General features: G+C 37.7%; 1 protein-coding gene across 2 annotated transcripts in view; it reads left to right on the forward strand.

The window, feature by feature from the left end:
* Positions 1 to 5,677: 5,677 nt before the first annotated feature.
* LOC106985755 (cytochrome P450 7B1) overlaps positions 5,678 to 18,721 on the forward strand; it is a 169,203-nt gene continuing 156,159 nt past the window's right edge. For both annotated transcript variants that reach the window (XR_003415209.2, XM_027042942.2), the window contains exon 1: positions 5,678 to 5,925. Coding sequence is in view for 1 of the 2 variants with exons in the window: in XM_027042942.2 (XP_026898743.1) it covers positions 5,813 to 5,925 (113 nt within the window). In the remaining variant the exon portion in view is untranslated. The remainder of the gene's footprint in view (positions 5,926 to 18,721) is intronic.

Below are 18,721 nucleotides of genomic sequence, written 5' to 3' on the forward strand. Positions count from 1 at the left end.
GAAAATCTAACAGTACACTTCAAGAAACTCGAAGCAGAACAGCAAAGAAACCCCAAAGCCAGCAGAAGAGAAATAATAAAGATTAGAGCAGAAACAAACAATATAGAATCCAAAAAAAAAAAAAGTAGAACAGATCAAATGAATCTAAGAGCTGGTTTTTTGAAAAAATAAGCAAAATTGATAACCCCCTAGCCAGACTTCTCAAGAGGAAAAGAGATAAGACCCAAATAGATAAAATCACAAATGGAAGAGGACAGATCACAACCAATACCACAGAAATACAATTATCAGAGAATACTATGAAAAATTATACGCCAACAAACTGGACAACCTGGAAGAAATGGACAAATTCCTAGACACCCACACATTATCAAAACTCAAACGGGAAAAAATAGAAAATTTGAGCAGACCCATAACCAGTGAAGAAAATCCATTTTCAAAAATCTCCTAATAAATCAGAGTCCTGGGCCAGATGGCTTCCCAGGGGAATTCTACCAGACATTTAAAGCAGAGTTAATACCTATCCTTCTCAAGCTGTTCCAAAAAATAGAAACAGAAGGAAAGCTTCTGGACTCATTCTATGAAGCCAGCATTACCTTGATTCCCAAACCAGACAGAGACCCCATTAAAAAAGAGAATTACAGGCCAATATCTCTGATAAACATGGATGCAAAAAATTCTCAACAAGATACTAGCAAATCGAATTCAATAGTATATCAAAAGAATTATTCACCACAATCAAGTGGGATTCATTCCTGAGCTTCAGGGCTGGTTCAATACTTGAAAATCAATCAATGTAATACATCACATTAATAGAATAAAGGATAAGAACCATATGATCCTGTCAATAGATGCATAAAAAGCATTTGACAAAATACAGCATCCTTTCTTAATAAAATCCCTCAAGAAAGTTGGGAAAGAGGGAACATAGCTTAATATCATAAAAGCCATTTATGAAAAGCCCACAGCTAATATCATCCTCAATGTAGAAAAACTAAGAGCTTTCCCCTAAGGTCAGGAACACTACAGGGATTTCCACTTTCACCACTGTTGTTCAACATAGTATTGAAGTTTTAATCTCAGCACTCAAACAACAAAATGAAATAAAAAGCATCCAAATCAGCAAGAAAGAAGTCAAATTTTCACTCTTCACACATGATACTGTATGTGGAGAACATGAAAGACTCCACCAAAAAATTACTAGAACTAATATATGAATACAGCAAAGTTATTGTTACAGAAATGTACAGAAATATGTTGCATTTTTATACACCAATAATGAAGCACCAGAAAGAGAAATCAAGAAATCGATCCTATTTACAATTGCACCCAAAACCGTGAGATACCTAGAAATAAACCTAACCAAAGAGGTAAAAGATCTGTACACTGAAAACTCCAGAAAGCTTATGAAAGAAATTGAAGAAGTCACAAAGAAATGGAAAAACATTCCAGGTTCATGGATTGGACGAATAAATATTGTTAAAATGTCTATACTACCCAAAGTAATCTACACATTCAAAGCAATCCCTATCAAAATAACATGTGCATTTTTTACAGAGATCAAACAAACAATTCTAAAATTTGTATAGAACCAGGAAAGATCCCAGATAACCAAAGTAATGTTGAAAAAGAAAAACAAAGTTGGAGGGATCATAATTCCAGACTTCAAGCTGTAATACAAAGTTTTAGTCATCAAGACAGTATAGTACTGGCACAAAAACAGATACATAGATAAAGGAAACAGAATAGAGAACCCAGAAATAGACCCACAACTGTATGGTCAGCTCATCTTTGACAAAGCAGGAAAGAATATCCAATGGAATAAAGATAGTCTCTTTAGTAAATGGTGCTGGGAGAACTGGACAGCAGCATGCAGAAGAATGAAACTGGACCACTTTCTTACACCATACACATTCACACACACACACACACACACACACACACACACACACACACAAACTTAAAATGAATGAAAGACCTAAATGTGAGACAGGAAACCATCAAAACCCTAGAGGAGAACACAGGCAATAACCTCTTTAACCTCAGCTGCAGCAATTTCTTGCTTGACATGTCTCCAAAGGCAAGGGAAATAAAAGCAAAAATGAACTATTGGGAGCTCATCAAGATAAAAAGCTTCTGCACTGCAAAGGAAACAATCAACAAAACTAAAAGGCAACTGATGGAATGGGAGAAGATATTTGCAAATGACATATCAGATAAAGGGTTAGTATCCAAAATCTATAAAGAACTTACCAAACTCAACACCAGAAAAAAAAAATAATACAGTGAAAAAATGAGCAGAAGACATGAATAGACACTTTTCCAAAGAAGACATCCAGATGGCCAACAGACACATGAAAAGATATTCATCATCAGGGAAATAGAAATCAGAACCACATTGAGATACCACCTCACACCAGAGTGGCTCCAATTAACTCAAGAAACAACAGATGTTGGCGAGGATGTAGAGAAATGGGAACCCTCTTGCACTGCTGGTGGGAATGCAAACTGGTGCAGCCACTCTGGAACACAGTGTGGAGATTCTTCAAAAAATTAAAAATAGAACTACCCCACGACCCAGCAATTCTACTAGGAATTTATCCAAAGGATACAGGAGTACTGATTCATAGGGGCACATGAACCCCAATGTTTACAGCAGCACTTTCAACAATAGCCAGATTATGGAAAAAGCCCAAATGTCCATCAACTGATAAATGGATAAAGAAGATGTGGTTTATATATACAATGGAATACTGCTTAGCAATGAGAATGAATGATATCCTACCATTTGCAACAGCATGGATGGAACTGGAGGGTATTATGCTAAGTGAAATAAGTCAGTCAGAGAAAGACAGATAGTATATGTTTTCACTTTTATGTGGAACTTGAGAAACTTAACAGAAGACCATGAGGGAAGGGGAAAAATAGTTTTAAACAGAGAGGGAGACAAACCATAAGAGACTCTTAAATACAGAGAATAAACTGAGGATTTATGGGGGGGGGCAGGAGAAGGGGGAAATGGTGATGGGCATTGAAGAAGGCACTTGTTGGGATGAGCACTGGGTGTTGTATGTAAGCGATGAATCACGGGGATCTTTCCCCAAAACCAAGAGCACACTGTATACCCTGTATGTTAGCTAACTTGATAATAAATTTTATTTATATATATATATATATATATATATATATATATATATATATATGGTTTTAAAAAATTGGACACGTTCAGTTAAAAATCAAGGACTGTTACTGAGGAACAAGAGGAAAGTTGATATAGAGTGTCAACTTGTCATCTCTGTTAGAGAAGTGATTGGGATACAGGCATATTTTGGAGGTAAAATAACTTGAACTAGAGTGAATATAATGATGCTGATGATGGGTTACAAAGCAAAAGAATAAAAAAATGTCTTTCAATTTTATTTCAAGCGGGTCAGTTTATAGAATAGAGGTCCTTTTTAACACCAATGGAAAACACAAGAGAAACAGACACTCAAAATTTATTAAGTGTACACCACAAAGAGTTCTAAGTAAAATACTATACAGATACCACAGGAATATGACACAATTGCTAAACAAATCTAGGAGGTGACAATGCGGTCTTCTTTCTTTCACTTCCCTAAGACAGTGTGATTAACTGCAGGTGCTTGCTATTATTGTTATGAAATAAAATGTTTAGCATGGCGCCTGGTACATAGTAAATGTTCAATAGATTGATTAATGCTTAATATTTTTACTTATATTTTCAAACAGAAGAGTCATCCAGGAGATCAAATGGAAAATGAAGGTATAAAAGTAGAGAATGCTTGTGAAAATTAGTGAGAGGGGCTTTCTGCAGCGTTTATAGAAATGCATAGCATGGATACTGCCCTGTAAGCTGGCTCTGTTGGCCAGGCAGGGATGGAAACCAATTTGTTTTCCCTTAGAGGAGACAGAGTAGCTATTGGCTCACTGTATCCTATTGGATTTCCTAGAAATTTGAATTTACAATAGAAGGAAGGAGAGGCAGTAGTAAGACCCTGGAATAAAAGTCAAAGCTGAAGATATTCAAAAGCATTTGGAGTTCTAATACTAGCCCAGCCATTTACAGCTTCAAGGTCAAGGACAACAACACAGTAGTAATTCAGTAACAGAGCACCAAGAGCCAGGCACCTGCAAAGTACTTACAGCTATGTTATCTCAACTCTGGGTGGGGGATCAGTAGGTGGGGCTAGAGAGTGGGTGCAGACAAGGTTGTCTGAGAGATGGTTACCCACCTTCTATAGCAGGAAAGACAGACTTAGAAAGAACTTAGATATGGTAGAAAATGTGATGAGGTGGAAAATTGAGATAGTGTTAAAAGTATGGAGGACCAAGAGGTTAATTACAAAAGAAGAGTTAGGGATAATTTCTAGAAGGAAGTAGGATTTGAGCTGGGCCTTGAAAGGTAGGTAGAATTTTAGCATCTAGGGGAGACAGGAAAACTTCAGGCAGAGCAAATATCATAGACAAAGGTGTTAAAGGTCTGACTGTGAGGGAAGCAGTGGCTCCAGATTTAGTTATATGGAACTGTACCGGCTGTCCTAGTAATACAATGGAGACAAACCCAGAAGGGCATCTCCCTGGAGGTCCAAGATTTATGACTTTATCAGAATGGCAATCAGTAAGAGTTCTGAACAGGGTAAAAGCAGGATAGGTCTGTGTAGTAGGGAGGTGCCATGGTTGGGGGAAGGGCTGGAAAGGTCAAAGGTCAGAGGCCTGGCCATCAGTTCCTAAGCTGTTGTAGTAGTCCAAAGAACTGTGGAAATAAAAATCTTGCATAACGTAAAAAACACCGTGGTCTTGCACTAGTTAGGTTAATAGTTACTAAAATGGTTAACAGTTACTTAAGTGAGCAGGGAGGGTAAATTACTTAACCTGAGTTTCGTTATATGTTCTCCAAAATACCGCTAAAAATTACATCTCAAGTTTGGTGTGGAGAGTATATTAATACATGGGAAGTCCCTGGTGAATGGACCTCACTCAGGGAAAGACATTTAAAAAACTTCTCCCTTATCTTTTGTTAAGACCACCTGTGGGGCTTGTACCGCTTCTATTTTGGCCCTCAGCGTTGTTCTGCAATAGACTAGTCTCTTCTCTCTTCCTGGATCGTGTGCCTCAACGGCCCTGGTCTCTCGGACAAGCCTTCGCACACAGTAGGCTCTCAACAAAAGCGTGTAAGCAAACAGGATGTGCAGGGCCAAAAAGGCTGCAAGGACCAGGTCGGAGGCGGCACGCACCACGGGTATCTGTCGCTCGCCAGGGTCTCTGGGTCGTGCCTAAGAGATCAGCGGTGCCGCTGAGCAGCGGGCACAGTCCCAGCCCTTTTCAGGGGGCACGCAGGGTCCTCTGCTTGAGCGGCGCGGGCTACGGAATGAGGAACCCAAGCGACTCACTTCCAGAACTGAACAGAAATCTCCCTCCTCCAGGCCTTCAGCGGTTCCTCGCCAGGAAATCCTAGCCCCTTCCCCCTCTTCTCTGGCCCTCCTTCCGGCCCCTAGGAACCCGGGCGCCGTTTTCCAGAAGCCACCGGGCCGGAGGCGGTCGCGGAGCTGGGCGGTACGCGTGGGTGGGGGCTGGGCCGGGGGAGGGGAGTGCAGGAACTTTGAAACTCAGCCTCGGGGGCCCGCGGTGACATTCCTGGCAGCGCCGCGAGCAGGCCAGCCTCTGGCGGCCGGACCGAGGGAGAGCCGCGCAGAGACGCCGCGGGAGGCAGCAGTGTCGCCGTCCCGAGAGAGACCCCTGGCTGGCCGCTGCGGCGCGCGGGAACCAGACGGCGGAAGACTTGTCCTCGGGCATGGGCCTCTTCTCGCTGGAGCCCTTGCTGCCGCAGCTACTCAGCTTCCAGGGCCTGGCCCTCGCCGCGGCCCTGCTGCTCGGGGTCTTGTGCCTGAGCTCCAGGCGCACCAGGTAAGCGCCCCCGCGACCTCACCGCGCGGCCGGGCAGCCAGGGCCACGCATGCGCTCTGGGCCCCGCGGACCGCGCGCGACCCGGACTGTGGAGAGTGCCCCGCGGTTTCAAGTGCGGATAGTCACAAGTTGTAGCGGGCGGCGGCGCCTTGGGGTATTGTGTGTACTGACAAAGGCTTCTTCTGCCTCTTCCCCATACATACGCATACGTATTAAAGCGTTGGGACTGAATTCGATTTGCTGCTCCTGTATAGGTTGTAATAAGCCCTGGATTTGCATTATTCATTATGCATCACGCATGGTTTCCAAACAGACACATTTGGTGCCGACTTACAATGAGTTGATGCTTTATGACCTAGAATTCGTAGAGCATTTCGGGAGGGGAATTTTCTTACATTTCATTAAGTTAAAAGTGAAATGTTTCAGGAGAATGTCAGTGTCTAGTATGAAGAATAACTCTGGGTGCTTCTCTGTGCCTCTGTTTACTACACTGTACCTCATGCGGAAAAACGCAGTAATAACACCTCATGGGAGTTTGCTGAATACGAAATAAGTTTACAGTGTGTATTTTGTGCATTTACTGTATTATTTTTATTACAAAAAAACCAATAACACAACACCTAGAAGTGTGTCACTTCTTTATCTGATTTGAAATGTGAAAGTAGAAACAGATATTCAAAATAAAAGCATTCACTCGAAATCACTCTATTTTCTCTTTGTGATTAGATCTCACATACACACGTGTTTTATACACACACACACACACACACACACACACCTACACACGTGTGAGATCTAATAGATATTAGATCTCTATTAGATCTCTATTATATATCTATATGTACAGATATCTATTATGTATCTACCGATCTATCTATATAGATAGATAGATGGATGGATTGATATACCTACACATAGATATGTTTATAGGTGTGTGTGTGTGTGTGTGTGTGTGTGTGTGTGTGTGTGATATAGGTTGTTTCTCAGTAGTTTTGGGAAAATGGCACCATTGTACCACATTCAAATACCTGTGGACATTTCTAGAATGCACATGGGTGAATACTCTAGAAGGGAACTTTCGCTTTTTTCCCCAGGCAGGTTCTCAGTGATCATCCTGGAATGTGTCATGCCCTCTCCCAGGCTGCCTTTTCCAATGGCTGTGCTTTAGAGCCCCAAATGAGGACTTAGGATGCTTTAATTTCAGTGTTATGTGATTCTGTGTAGATTCAGTGTCAGTCAATGCCACATTTGAAATAAAACTGAGAAATTCAAGATATGATTTGGATGGTGCTAGGAAACAGTTTATTTCCAGAAAGTCATTAATATGATATAAATTTTTGTCCAACAATTTATATATATATATATATATATATATGTGTGTGTGTGTGTTTAAAAATCACCGTCTTTTACTAATAATAGACTTGAACATAGATATGGGCTTTCTAAATTATTATAAAGACAACATATAAAAACAGAGTGTGTATAGCAAGGCAAACATGAAAGCAAACATGTCTCTATTATTCTTTCTCTACCTCCTATCCCCTGCAAAAATGATGAAGGTTAGTCTGACCAAAACAATAAAAAATAAATATAAAATGGTTAAATTCCTCTAAGTGAAATACAGAGTGGCACTAAATTATGTATGTGTTAAAGGGGACACTTAGAATGAAAACATTTATAATAATGAATATGGGAAAGTGTTCACAGAAAATATGGTAGGGAAGAGGCAGTAACACAGATTTTTAAATGTTGCAGTTCTGGACAGCAGAAGTCTGAAACAGGCCTTACTGGCCTCAATCAAGGTGTTGGCAGGGCTGCGTTCCTTTTGATGGAACCAGGGGAGAATCCATTTCCTTGTTTCTTCCACTTTCTGAAGGTCACTAGAATTCAGATTTCTTTTTCATACTCTGATACTCCTACCTCTAGCTTATAAGGATCCTAGTGATTGTGTTGAACTCACCCAAATAATCCAGGATAATCTTCCCATCTCAAAGTCCTTAACTTAGTCACATCTGTAAAGTCCTTTTTATAATGTAAGGTAACACATTCACACATTTGGGAAACATCTTCCTACCACAGTACTCCCTCTGACCTCCAAAGAGTTCTGTCCATCTTACATGCAAAATATATTCACTCATCCCAACATTCACAACAATCTCAACCTATTAGAATACCAACACAAAGTCCAAGATCTCATATAAATCTCATTGAGCTCAAAAGTCCCAAATCTCACCATTTAAATCATCTAAATCAAGTGTAGGAATCTGGGTATGATTGATCCTGGTACAAAAATTCCCAAGAACATCATGGGACTTCCATGCATGTCACAGGGATTGACTCCATCAGTAAGAGGCTCCTCCACAGATTTTACCTGGATCATTCCCTTTACATTCCAGGCTTCTTTTGACAGGGCTGAGGGGAACATTAGTCACATGCCTAATCTTTTCAGTGTTCACTAATACTTTGATCATGAATGTGTATGACTGAACTGTCAAAAGTTCAAAACAGCCAACGTGAAACCAATGAATCACTGAAGTAGTAATTAGTTAGAAATTATTGTGCATATACCAAAAAGATAGTTCACAAACCAGGAGTGCTCAAACCAGAACATGGGATGAGTTTCAGTGGTATATTTTTATAAAGCAGCTTATATTAAGGTGAGAAATCAGTGACTGTTTATTCCTCACAGTGATGGGTTACATTATTACAATTTTCAGTGGTTACCTCATATAAACCTTGAGAAACAGTTCAAGGTTTTTTTTTTTTTTTTTTTTTTTTTTGGCATTTCCAAAGTTACAGGTAAGAAATGATCCAGATCAAGTTAACCTTGCAAAATAAGCTAAATTAAGCTTTACCTGAATGACTAAACTGGTTCTGTCTGCTGAGGGAACCTTCAAGGCTGTCTCCATCTATCCTTGAATTTAACAGAATACTCCAACCTTTTGATTTTCCCAGGCACTATCAAAATTTGTTCAGCCACATCTTTGGCTTTCTTTCCAGAGCACTCTTTCTTGACAGTGAATCTCCTAGTTTTACAGCTTGAATAGGCTGAGAACTTCCCAAAGCATCAGTTCCTGGTTCCTCTAGGCCCAAGGATTCTTCCTTTCATATCTTTCCTCTCACATTCTACTATAAGCGGCAAGTCAAACTGGCTACCCCTTCAACACTTTGCTTAGAAATTTCCTTGGGTAAATACCCATGTTCATCCTGTACAAATTCAGCTTTCCACATTATGGCAGGACACAACGTAGCTGAGCTTTCTGCAACTGTGGGATAAAGATCTCTTTTGTCCAGTTTCCAGTGGCATACTTCTCATTTAATCTGAGCCCTCACCAGCAGTACCGTTAATGTTAATATTATTACTTATTGTCTCTTTAGGATGGTGTAAATATTCTTTAAGATGATATGTATGTTCTCTCCTGTAGCCCTCACTTTCTTCTGAGTCCTCAGTAAGGGTGTTGTTAACATCTGTATTTCTACTAACCATATGTCCAAGGCAATCTGGATTTTTTTTCAATCATCTTCCTCAGAATTCGTCAGCCATTGCCCAGTCAAGTCATGTCTACATTTTTACGTATTTGTCACAGCAGCATTACACTTCCAGGGACCAGAATTGTGCTAGTTTCCTACTGCTGCTTTAACGAATTATTACAGATTCACTGGTGTTAAACAACAGACACTTATTCTTTTATATTTCTAGAGGTCACAGTCTTACTGGTCTAGTATTAAGGTTTTGACAGAGCTGAGACCCTTCTGAAGGTGTTAATAGGTTCTGAGAACATCACTGAACTTGCACTATATGAGGAAAGTCATCAACTAGAAAAACACCTGAAAGATTGAGCCCAGAGAAGGTCGCTTCACCAAGTGATATTTTCCAGACTGCCTCAGAGAGAATCCCGTTCCTCAGCAGGAGATTCAAAGGGTCCATGAACTCCGTGACCATTGACTTTGACTAACCTGAATCATCTTCCTTAACTAGAAAGTGGAAATAACAGTTGCCACATAAGGTAGATGTGAGAAGCAAAGTGGTGAGAAGTGATTTCTTTTTGATTTTTAAGATGTCAAGGTTATGTAGATAATGAGTTATTTTGAAATGTTGATGTGTTAGCCAAAGCATAAGAGACTCTTAAAAACTGAGAACAAACTGAGGGTTGATGGGGGGTGGGAGGGAGAGGAGGGTGGGTGATGGGTATTGAGGACGGTACCTTTTGGGATGAGCACTGGGTGTTGTATGGAAACCAATTTGACAATAAATTTCATATATTGAAAAAAAAAAGAAATGTTGATGTGTTGACATCACTGTATCTCATAAGTCCATTATTTCCTCTTTCTAATTGATTAATTACTCCCAAACAAGACCCATGGTGCTCTAGATCCCTCACATTGTTACCACTGCCTAGTCAATGAGAAGAGCTAGGTTATTGTAGTAGATGTATTTCTTGTTTCTTCTTCTTTATAGGAAAAGGATGTGGGTAGCTAAAAGCAAAGTAATTTTCTTCTCAAGAGTTTGCCGAATTTAACAGGCTGATTTTTATGTTTTACATAGGAGGTGCTAGAGAGATCTCCAGGCACATTTCTGGCAACAAGTAATCAGTTACTCCATGGTACTGCTCTTTCCCTTATTAAACTGCAGAGTTTGAATTAGTCTTGTTACCATTTGAGACAGATTTCAGGCTTGCTTTGCTGTTTTATTTTGTAACTTAAAAAAAGAAGATCTCAAAGGTAGAGAATATTCCTATTGTGTAATTAGAGGAACATTTGAGCTCTGAAAACACTTTGCTGTTTATTTGTGTACCCTTCAAAGTGACCATTTGATGGGTTGTGGGAAGTTCAGAATTGTTCATTGGGTCACCATTAAGGGTGATCCAATGCTGTAATCATATTTGCTGATTATCTGTTTGCAGAAGAGAAATAATTTCAGAAGTTACACAAGATCCACATGAATCTCTTATCTCTATAAGAAAAAAAATCTTGGAGTGCTTACCTTAGAAATGTAGGGCCATTTATATATGTAAAGTCACTCATGGCTTAGTGTTTCCCAACAATGGGACCTTCTTATAGAAGGCAATGTAGTGTAAGGCAAAGAGCATGGCTGTGAAGCCAGATGGACCTAGATCCAACATCCAGCTCCACCCCACTATGATGCTGAGTTTTGAGAAGAAGGTAAGGGAAGATAGAAATGAACAGTGTTGAGGCCCTACTTTATCCACACTTCGTGCTGAGATGTTTTGCGTATATTATCTCATTTAATCTTCACTGTGGTTCATGAGATAACTGTTTTTTAAGCTATTTTTCAGAAGAAGAGATTAACACAATAAGTAATTAGCTCATTTGCCTAAGGTTGCAGATTTACTCAGAAGTGGAACTGGGTTTTTGATTCCAGGTCCATAGCTATGGTAGACAGAATAAAACCCCCTTAACCCCAAAGTTGTTCTCACCTTAATTCTCAGAACCTATGAATATGTTAGGTTACTTGGCAAAAAGAAGATTAAGGTTGCAGATGGAATGAAGGTTGTTAATCTGCTAAACTTAAAATGAGGGATTATCCTGTACTATTTGCATGGGCCAAATGTAACCACAAGTAAACCCTGGAAGGAGGTAGGAGAGGAAGTCTACCAACCATTGGTGACTTTGGAGATGGATAAGGAGTCCAAATGACATAGAATGTGGGCAGCTTATTGAAGCTGGAAAGACAAGGAAATAGATTCCCCTCTAGAACCTCCAGCAAAGAACCTAGTCCTGCTAACATCTTGATTTTAGCCCAACGAGACCCGCTTTGGACTTCTGGGCCACAGAGCTGTAAGATAATACATTTGTGTTGTATAGGCTACAAATTAGTGGTAATTAGTTATAGCAGCTGTAGAAAACTAACACAGTACCCGTATCTTCCATGCCCTTTACCTTAACTACACTGCCTTTTGTAAGAAGTTTCAAAGAGTGGGAAAGACTGGGCCTTGGGTGACTTTCCTTGTTGCCTATGAGAAGCAGGACAGAAAGTAAGCATTTCTAAGTACTCAGTGGCTTCATGACTATACTAATGCGTGGCAATTTGAGAATTTTTGGTCCTACACTTCACAGATCATCATAGGCTAGTCATCAGTCTCTCTTCCTTACCTATCAGTATACAAGTAAGTTTTGAATGTTTGTTATGTATCTTGCATCTCTGAATGTTTAAAATCATTTTGAAAATAAGTCATAGACTTGTAGGCATTTAGACCCACATGTGAACTGGTCAGATTTCTTATTTCTCAGACATGGTGCATCCCTACATCCTGCTGCCCACAGCCTGGAGGATAAAGCAGGAGAGGACTCTGAGGATTTGAGGGGACCTACGGGGGTGGGATGCTGCACTTTACTGACTTCCAAAAAAGGAGTAGAGCAGAGAGAACCATCAGCTGTAGAGCAAAGATAACAGACTCTTGTAGGAGAATATTTCTGTATTTTATCCAAAGTAAAATCCCACTGAAACTACTTCAGGTTACTCTTCTGTGAAAGGCAAAGGACAAAATTATAGAAAGCTACTTTGCTGAATAAGAGAAGGTGACATCTATTATATTGTGCATTTTTATAGCCAGAGTGCTCATTTTTATGGCTTTGGCATTTTTTTCGACACAGAAGTATTTGGGATAGGATCTTCTTTTTTTTTTTTTTTTTGTCCATAAGAAAGTGGAAAGGATTAATTAAGTCTATAATTGCTTAACGCAGAAATTAATAGACATTTTAATAAAAGCACAACCATAACAGGATTTAAATCCATTGTCATTTCTCCTCATAACTTTATCCTAAATAGTTGATAATAATGAAGGAGAAACTGTAGGTGCTTTACTGACTAGTTTCTCAGTGAATATTTGTCATAAGAAATGAAGGGTGAATGAATGAATGAATAGTTTGGTGCATTAATTATCTATTTCTAATCTGAATATTTTAGAGTTGTAGATATTGATATAAAAATATACAAACTTCATACAAAAATTATACATCAAATGTCATACATGTCAAGTTTTCTGCTGCTTTAATTAAAAAGGGAAGATATCATAAGCAAGTGTTTACCTATCATGAATATTTATAAATGGAGAACATATTGGTGCAATGGTTATTCTTTAGTGTAAACCTAACTGAAAACATAGCAATTGGAGTGCAGTCAATTCCTAAAATTCCTGATTTTGCAAATTCAGAATTTAAACATAGGTACTGTTAAGTTTCAGTTCTAGGTACTGGATTTTGTAACTGTGCTTATGATTCCCCTCCCTGGCATAGGTGGACAGTGTGTTTTATTTAACAGATCAGAGCTCCTTTGAGAAAGGGCTGAGCCTGGTTTCATTAATAACATAGAATCAAACACATTTTGGTCCTTAGTGCACTTAAATAACGGTAGGATCATTACTCACAAACTATTAACGACACCATAGTTTCTGTCTGAAAATCAGAATCGTCCTGGTGAAGGCATTGTCTGTCCGAAAGTCAAAATCATCCTGGTGAAAGCATTGCTTTATATTATCTATACCTTGGAACTCTGAATGTCCAAACTGCTTTATCTCAGGATGACAAATGGCTTGTAGCTCAGTCATTAGTGAGGATTTAGTGTCATGAGACTGTATTTTGCTGCTTTGGTCCTTTTCAGGCACGATGTGAGGGCATTACCTTCTATGGATGATGGACAATTACCACTTTAGGGGTAGCTACTCCAATATTGTTGACTCTTATCTATTTTTGTGTATTGAATATATAGTACTATGAAGTTGGTTTTGACTTGTTGTAATAATAACAATGGACACTTTTGAGCATTTCCTATGTGTCTACTAGATAATAGAGGCAAGTATTTTATATTCATTATTGTTTTAAATTTATTGAATCTTCCCTCACAATGACGTTTTGCATTTTATAGAGATATGAAGTCTCATGTAAATAATGTTCCCAAAGTTATACAACCAGAATGTAGTGCAGTCTAGAATTCAGACCCATGATGTTTGGCTTCAAGTCCAATCATCTAACACTATTTTAACTTTTTTTCTTACTCTTTTAATCTTTGTCGTAATTTTCTGACATATACATTTAACCTTTCCTGAAAACTTAAGTATTAAGATCTAATACAACTTTTAAGCATTGCTAGTAGAAATTTAATTAAGATAGGAACATATGCATTAGGACTTTAAAAGAAGAATGTGTTAAATCTTAAAAAAAAAAAGCAGATAATGATCGTCTGCTATCTCCCTCTTGCACTAGATTGTGTGAAAGTCACATTTGATGGACAATGTTAGAAAATACATCTTTTTTCCTTTTCTCATATATTTACTTTTGCATCCATTCATTTAATGACTTAGCAGAGGATTTGAGATTCACTCCATGCCCAGACTGCCCTTTGTTCAGGTACAGTAGAAAACAGGACAAACAATAAAGGACCCTGCCCCCCCTTTTTTTTCCTTTGGACATGCACAAATCTGCACGTAATTAATTTGATGAGTTTGTAGATAAGTATACATCCATGAAACTGTCACCACAATCTGTCATAAACATATCCATCACATGCATCTTTTTTATTTATGATGATGATGATAAGAACACTTGACATAATATCTACCCTCTTAGCAAATTTTGAAGTATACAATACAGTATTTTAACTATAGGCATGGTGCTGTGCAGATCTCTAGGACTTATTCATCTTGATAACTGAAACTTTGTACCCTTTGACTAATATTTCTCTGATTCCCCCTCCCCACTAGTTTCTGTTATTCATTCTACTCTCTTCTTTGAGTTTGACTATTTTAGATTCCTTAGATAAGTGGTATCATGTAGTATTTGTCCTATGTCTGGCTTATTTTACTTAGCATAATGTCTTTCAGGTTCATCCAAGTTATCACAAATGGTTGGGATTCCTACCTTTTTAAAGGCTTAATAATATTCCATCATATATATATACACCACATTTTCTTTAATCATTTATCTGTAGATGGATATTTAGGTTACTTAGGATATCTTGGCTATTGTGAATAATGCTTTAATGGACATGGGAGTGTAGATCATGATTTCAATTTTAATTTTTTTTTTTGTATATATACCCAGAAGGGTGATTGCTGGATTATTCAGTAGTTAAATTTTTAATTTTTTGAAGAAATGCTATACTGATTTCTGTACTGGCTACACCAATTTACATTCCCACCAATAGTGTACCAGGGTTCCATTTTCTCCACATATTTTCCAACACTTGTTATCTTTTGTTTTTTTTTGATAATAGCCATCCTGACTGGTGCGAGGTAATATCATTGTGATTTTTATTTGCATTTCCCTGATTAGTTTTGTTGAACACCTTTTCATATACCTATTGTCCATTAATGTCTTCTTTAGAAAAATGTTTGTTTAGTTCCTTTGTCCATTTTTTAAATTAGTTTTATTTATTTATTTTTTTTTAATAATTGAGTTTTAGGAGTTACCTATAGATTTTGGAGATTAAAGCTTTATCAAATATATGGTTTGTAAATATTTTCTCCCATTCTGTAGGTTGCTTTTTCATTTTATTAATTGTTTAATTTGCTGTGCAGAAGCTTTTTAGTTAGATATAGTCCCACTTGTTTATTTTTGCTTTTGTTGTTTCCTGTGCTTTTGGTGTCATGTCCAAGAAATCATTGTCAAGAAGCTTTTCCCCTTCTAGAGGAACATGCCGCTTGACACAAAGAATAGTTAGCAGGCTGAGAGTTGCACCTTAATCTCTCTGAAAACTTATAAAATTTGATTCAAGACCCCTGTTTTCAAAGGGAAAATAATGTTGAAGAACCCAGAATCAACGAAGAAGGATATTTCACTGTTTGGGAATCAATTAAAGACAGTTCAGTGTGTTTTCCATTTTAACAATCCTTCATAAGCGGATTGTACAAGCTGTTATACGTGTCATTGATGCAGTTACTATTGCGCTTCTAGAAGCAGCATTAAATATTGTGTGAGAAAGTGTTACAGACAGTTCAAATATTACTTGATGTAGCAAAGCATAGTGGTTCTTGATATGTCTCTTGAATGCTCTCAGGTCTATAGTGAACTTTCAGTCTTGCTTTGGATTTTGAATAGTCTTTTTCACATGGACAAAGAATCTCAGTACTATATGCAGAATGTGTAACTTTGCCCTTATATTTCTTTGCAGGCCTACATGCAAATTCTTTCACTATACATTCAGTGTGTGTGTGTGTGTGAATATATAAATGTATAAATATATGTGTGTATATATGTGTATATATTTCAAACTAGTTCTACCCTTTTTGCTTGTCAGTGTGTTGTGCCATATGGTATAGAGCATCATGCCAAAAGATAAAAATATTTCTAGAACATATGAAATCACCAGTCAACTGAAGAAGGGTAAAGACTTTTGACCACAGCATTTGTGACTCTGATGCATTTGTGGGTAATAGTACATAGCTTAATACCCCCATTCTAAAAACAGGACATATTTTGAAGTTAAAATGGCTCTTACTTTTTAGGGGAAGGAATCCAAAAGTAAAGGCTTCGGAAATTTTATTTTTCTAAAGGAATTGATTCAAATTATGTTTTCTTTCTATACTGAAATTCTCCGTATTTATTTATAGAACTTTCCCCCTCTCATTTTAATCTCTAGAGTTACCATAGAGAGAGGCCTTGAAGATAGAATCCACCCTATTGCAGGTGGATAGAGTCTTTTGGCTCTGGATCACATGGCCACTACACGGTTTTTCTAACTTAATTCCATAGATGGGATGTTTTAACCAAAAAAAGAAAGGTACAGAAAATCAAATCCCACAGCATTCTCAGGGACCATGGAATAAAGTCATAAGAACAGTTTGATTCAAAGGTATTTACTGTCCAACAATAAGCAATAAGTGATCTGCAGGTGGTCTACAATATGTGTTACTGTGCTACTCGGATTTTACTCATTTTAGGCCTCATTTTACTCATTTTAGACGTGGATTCCTTTGTGCCACATTGAATATTGTTTTCAACTACTTAACCAATAAAAACGAGAGGGAAAAAACTTAAGTAGTTGATTCATTACCCAAGGATTGAGTTGAATGCATTTTTTACTAGAGAGAGAAACTGTTACGTAAATAAGAGTAAGTGCCATTGCCATGACCTTTCTGGGTAACAGTTCTGTAAATAGTACTCATGTTATTTGACAAAGATCCAGTCTTAACTTTTCATCTCTTCACTAATTGATTCTTCTTTTGTATTGATTCACTTATCCTAATTGTCCTGTTTTTCTTTTCTTTTTTCTTTTCTTTTCTTTTTTTTTCTACTTTTCTTCTTTTCTTTTCTTTTCTTTTCTTTTCTTTTCTTTTCTTTTCTTTTCTTTTCTTTTCTGTTCTGTTCTTTTCTTTGTCTTTTCTTTTTAACAAAATGACCCAACTTGAACTTGGTTTTTACAGGATAGATCTGTAATATGATAGTCTTATTAAAGTGTGTCTTAGCAATGCTGCTTCTCATTTTGTGACTTATGTTTCAACTCTGCTATATTGCAATTTACTTCATAGGCAGTAGTTGCCTTACCTTGAGACAAACCTAGATCTCAAAAATATTCAAGTGAAAGTCATATTCTAGAAGCATCTATATATTTTATTTGTTCTTGTGCTTTTCCCTTCGTTCACTGGAGATCTACTATAGAGAAGTTTCTTTGATTCCAAATATGAGTTAATGAAGTTTAGTAGGTACGTAAAAATGTTCTTAATTACACCGCATTGGAAGATATATTCAAATTATGCTTCACTTTATAGGCAACTATAATATTTTTAAAGGGCTAGTCTTTCTTTTTTTAGGAGCCAAAGTGACTGATTCATGTCAGTTTCCTCAATCTGCTTTAGTGGGACTAAGATAACTCACTCCCTCTTTGAAACTCTGTATTTGTACTCTTTTAAAACAGTCATGTTTGAGAAGAAATGCTGGCCAAATAGAACCAAAAACTGAAATAGTGTCTATTTTTGGACTTTAAAAATTGTTCATGTCTTAGAAAAAGGAACACATAACCAAAGAGTCTCAAGCACTGTTTATATGATAGGGTAAGAGGGTCTTTAAGTATTTTAAGATGCCTCAGATTTGTAGAACATCTCATGACCTGTGTAGCAAATTTAGAATAATGCTAGGTTATTTAATCACTTAAAATAGATCAGTCTTTATTTGTCAACAGCTTTGAACAATGACAGTATTATTACTGTAGTTATGATATGCACAGATTTATCTTCAAATCCCCCTCCTTGTTTAGAATTTATTTTCAATAAAAGGAAAATAAGGGAAGAAACATGCAGGGACATTGGATATTGTTTCTGTCTGTCACAGGTTGACTTTAGAAACATGTCTAGGGGCACCTGGGTGGCTCAATCAGTTAAGTGTCTGACTTTTGGTTTCAGCTTAGATGGTGATCTTCATGGTTCATGGGATCGAGCCCCGTGTTGGACTCCATGCTGTCAACACAGAGGATTCTCTCTCTCTCTCCCTTTCTGCCCCTCCCCCCTCAAAATACATAAACTTAAAAAAATGTCTAAAATTTTGGTTACATCTAGAGCTTCCTTTTCATAGGTCTCTAAAGCCTTGGTAAGATCAAGTAAAGAAGAATCCACAGCAGTGAGTGCTTTTATTTTCCAATTACTGTCTCCGGGCTTTCATTGGATGCTACAATTACAATCAGATTAACAAAATAACTTAGAATACTTATCTTTATTAAAAGAGAACAACTAGGGTCATGATATTTATGAAATCAGAAATAAGGGAACTCCCACAGCAGAGGAAATGGCATGATAATATTTCTTCCTAACTCTCTCTGAGCCTCAGTTCTCTCATGTGTAAATAA

The sequence above is a fragment of the Acinonyx jubatus genome, chromosome F2, assembly GCF_027475565.1.
Source record: "Acinonyx jubatus isolate Ajub_Pintada_27869175 chromosome F2, VMU_Ajub_asm_v1.0, whole genome shotgun sequence".
Lineage (NCBI taxonomy): Eukaryota > Metazoa > Chordata > Mammalia > Carnivora > Felidae > Acinonyx > Acinonyx jubatus.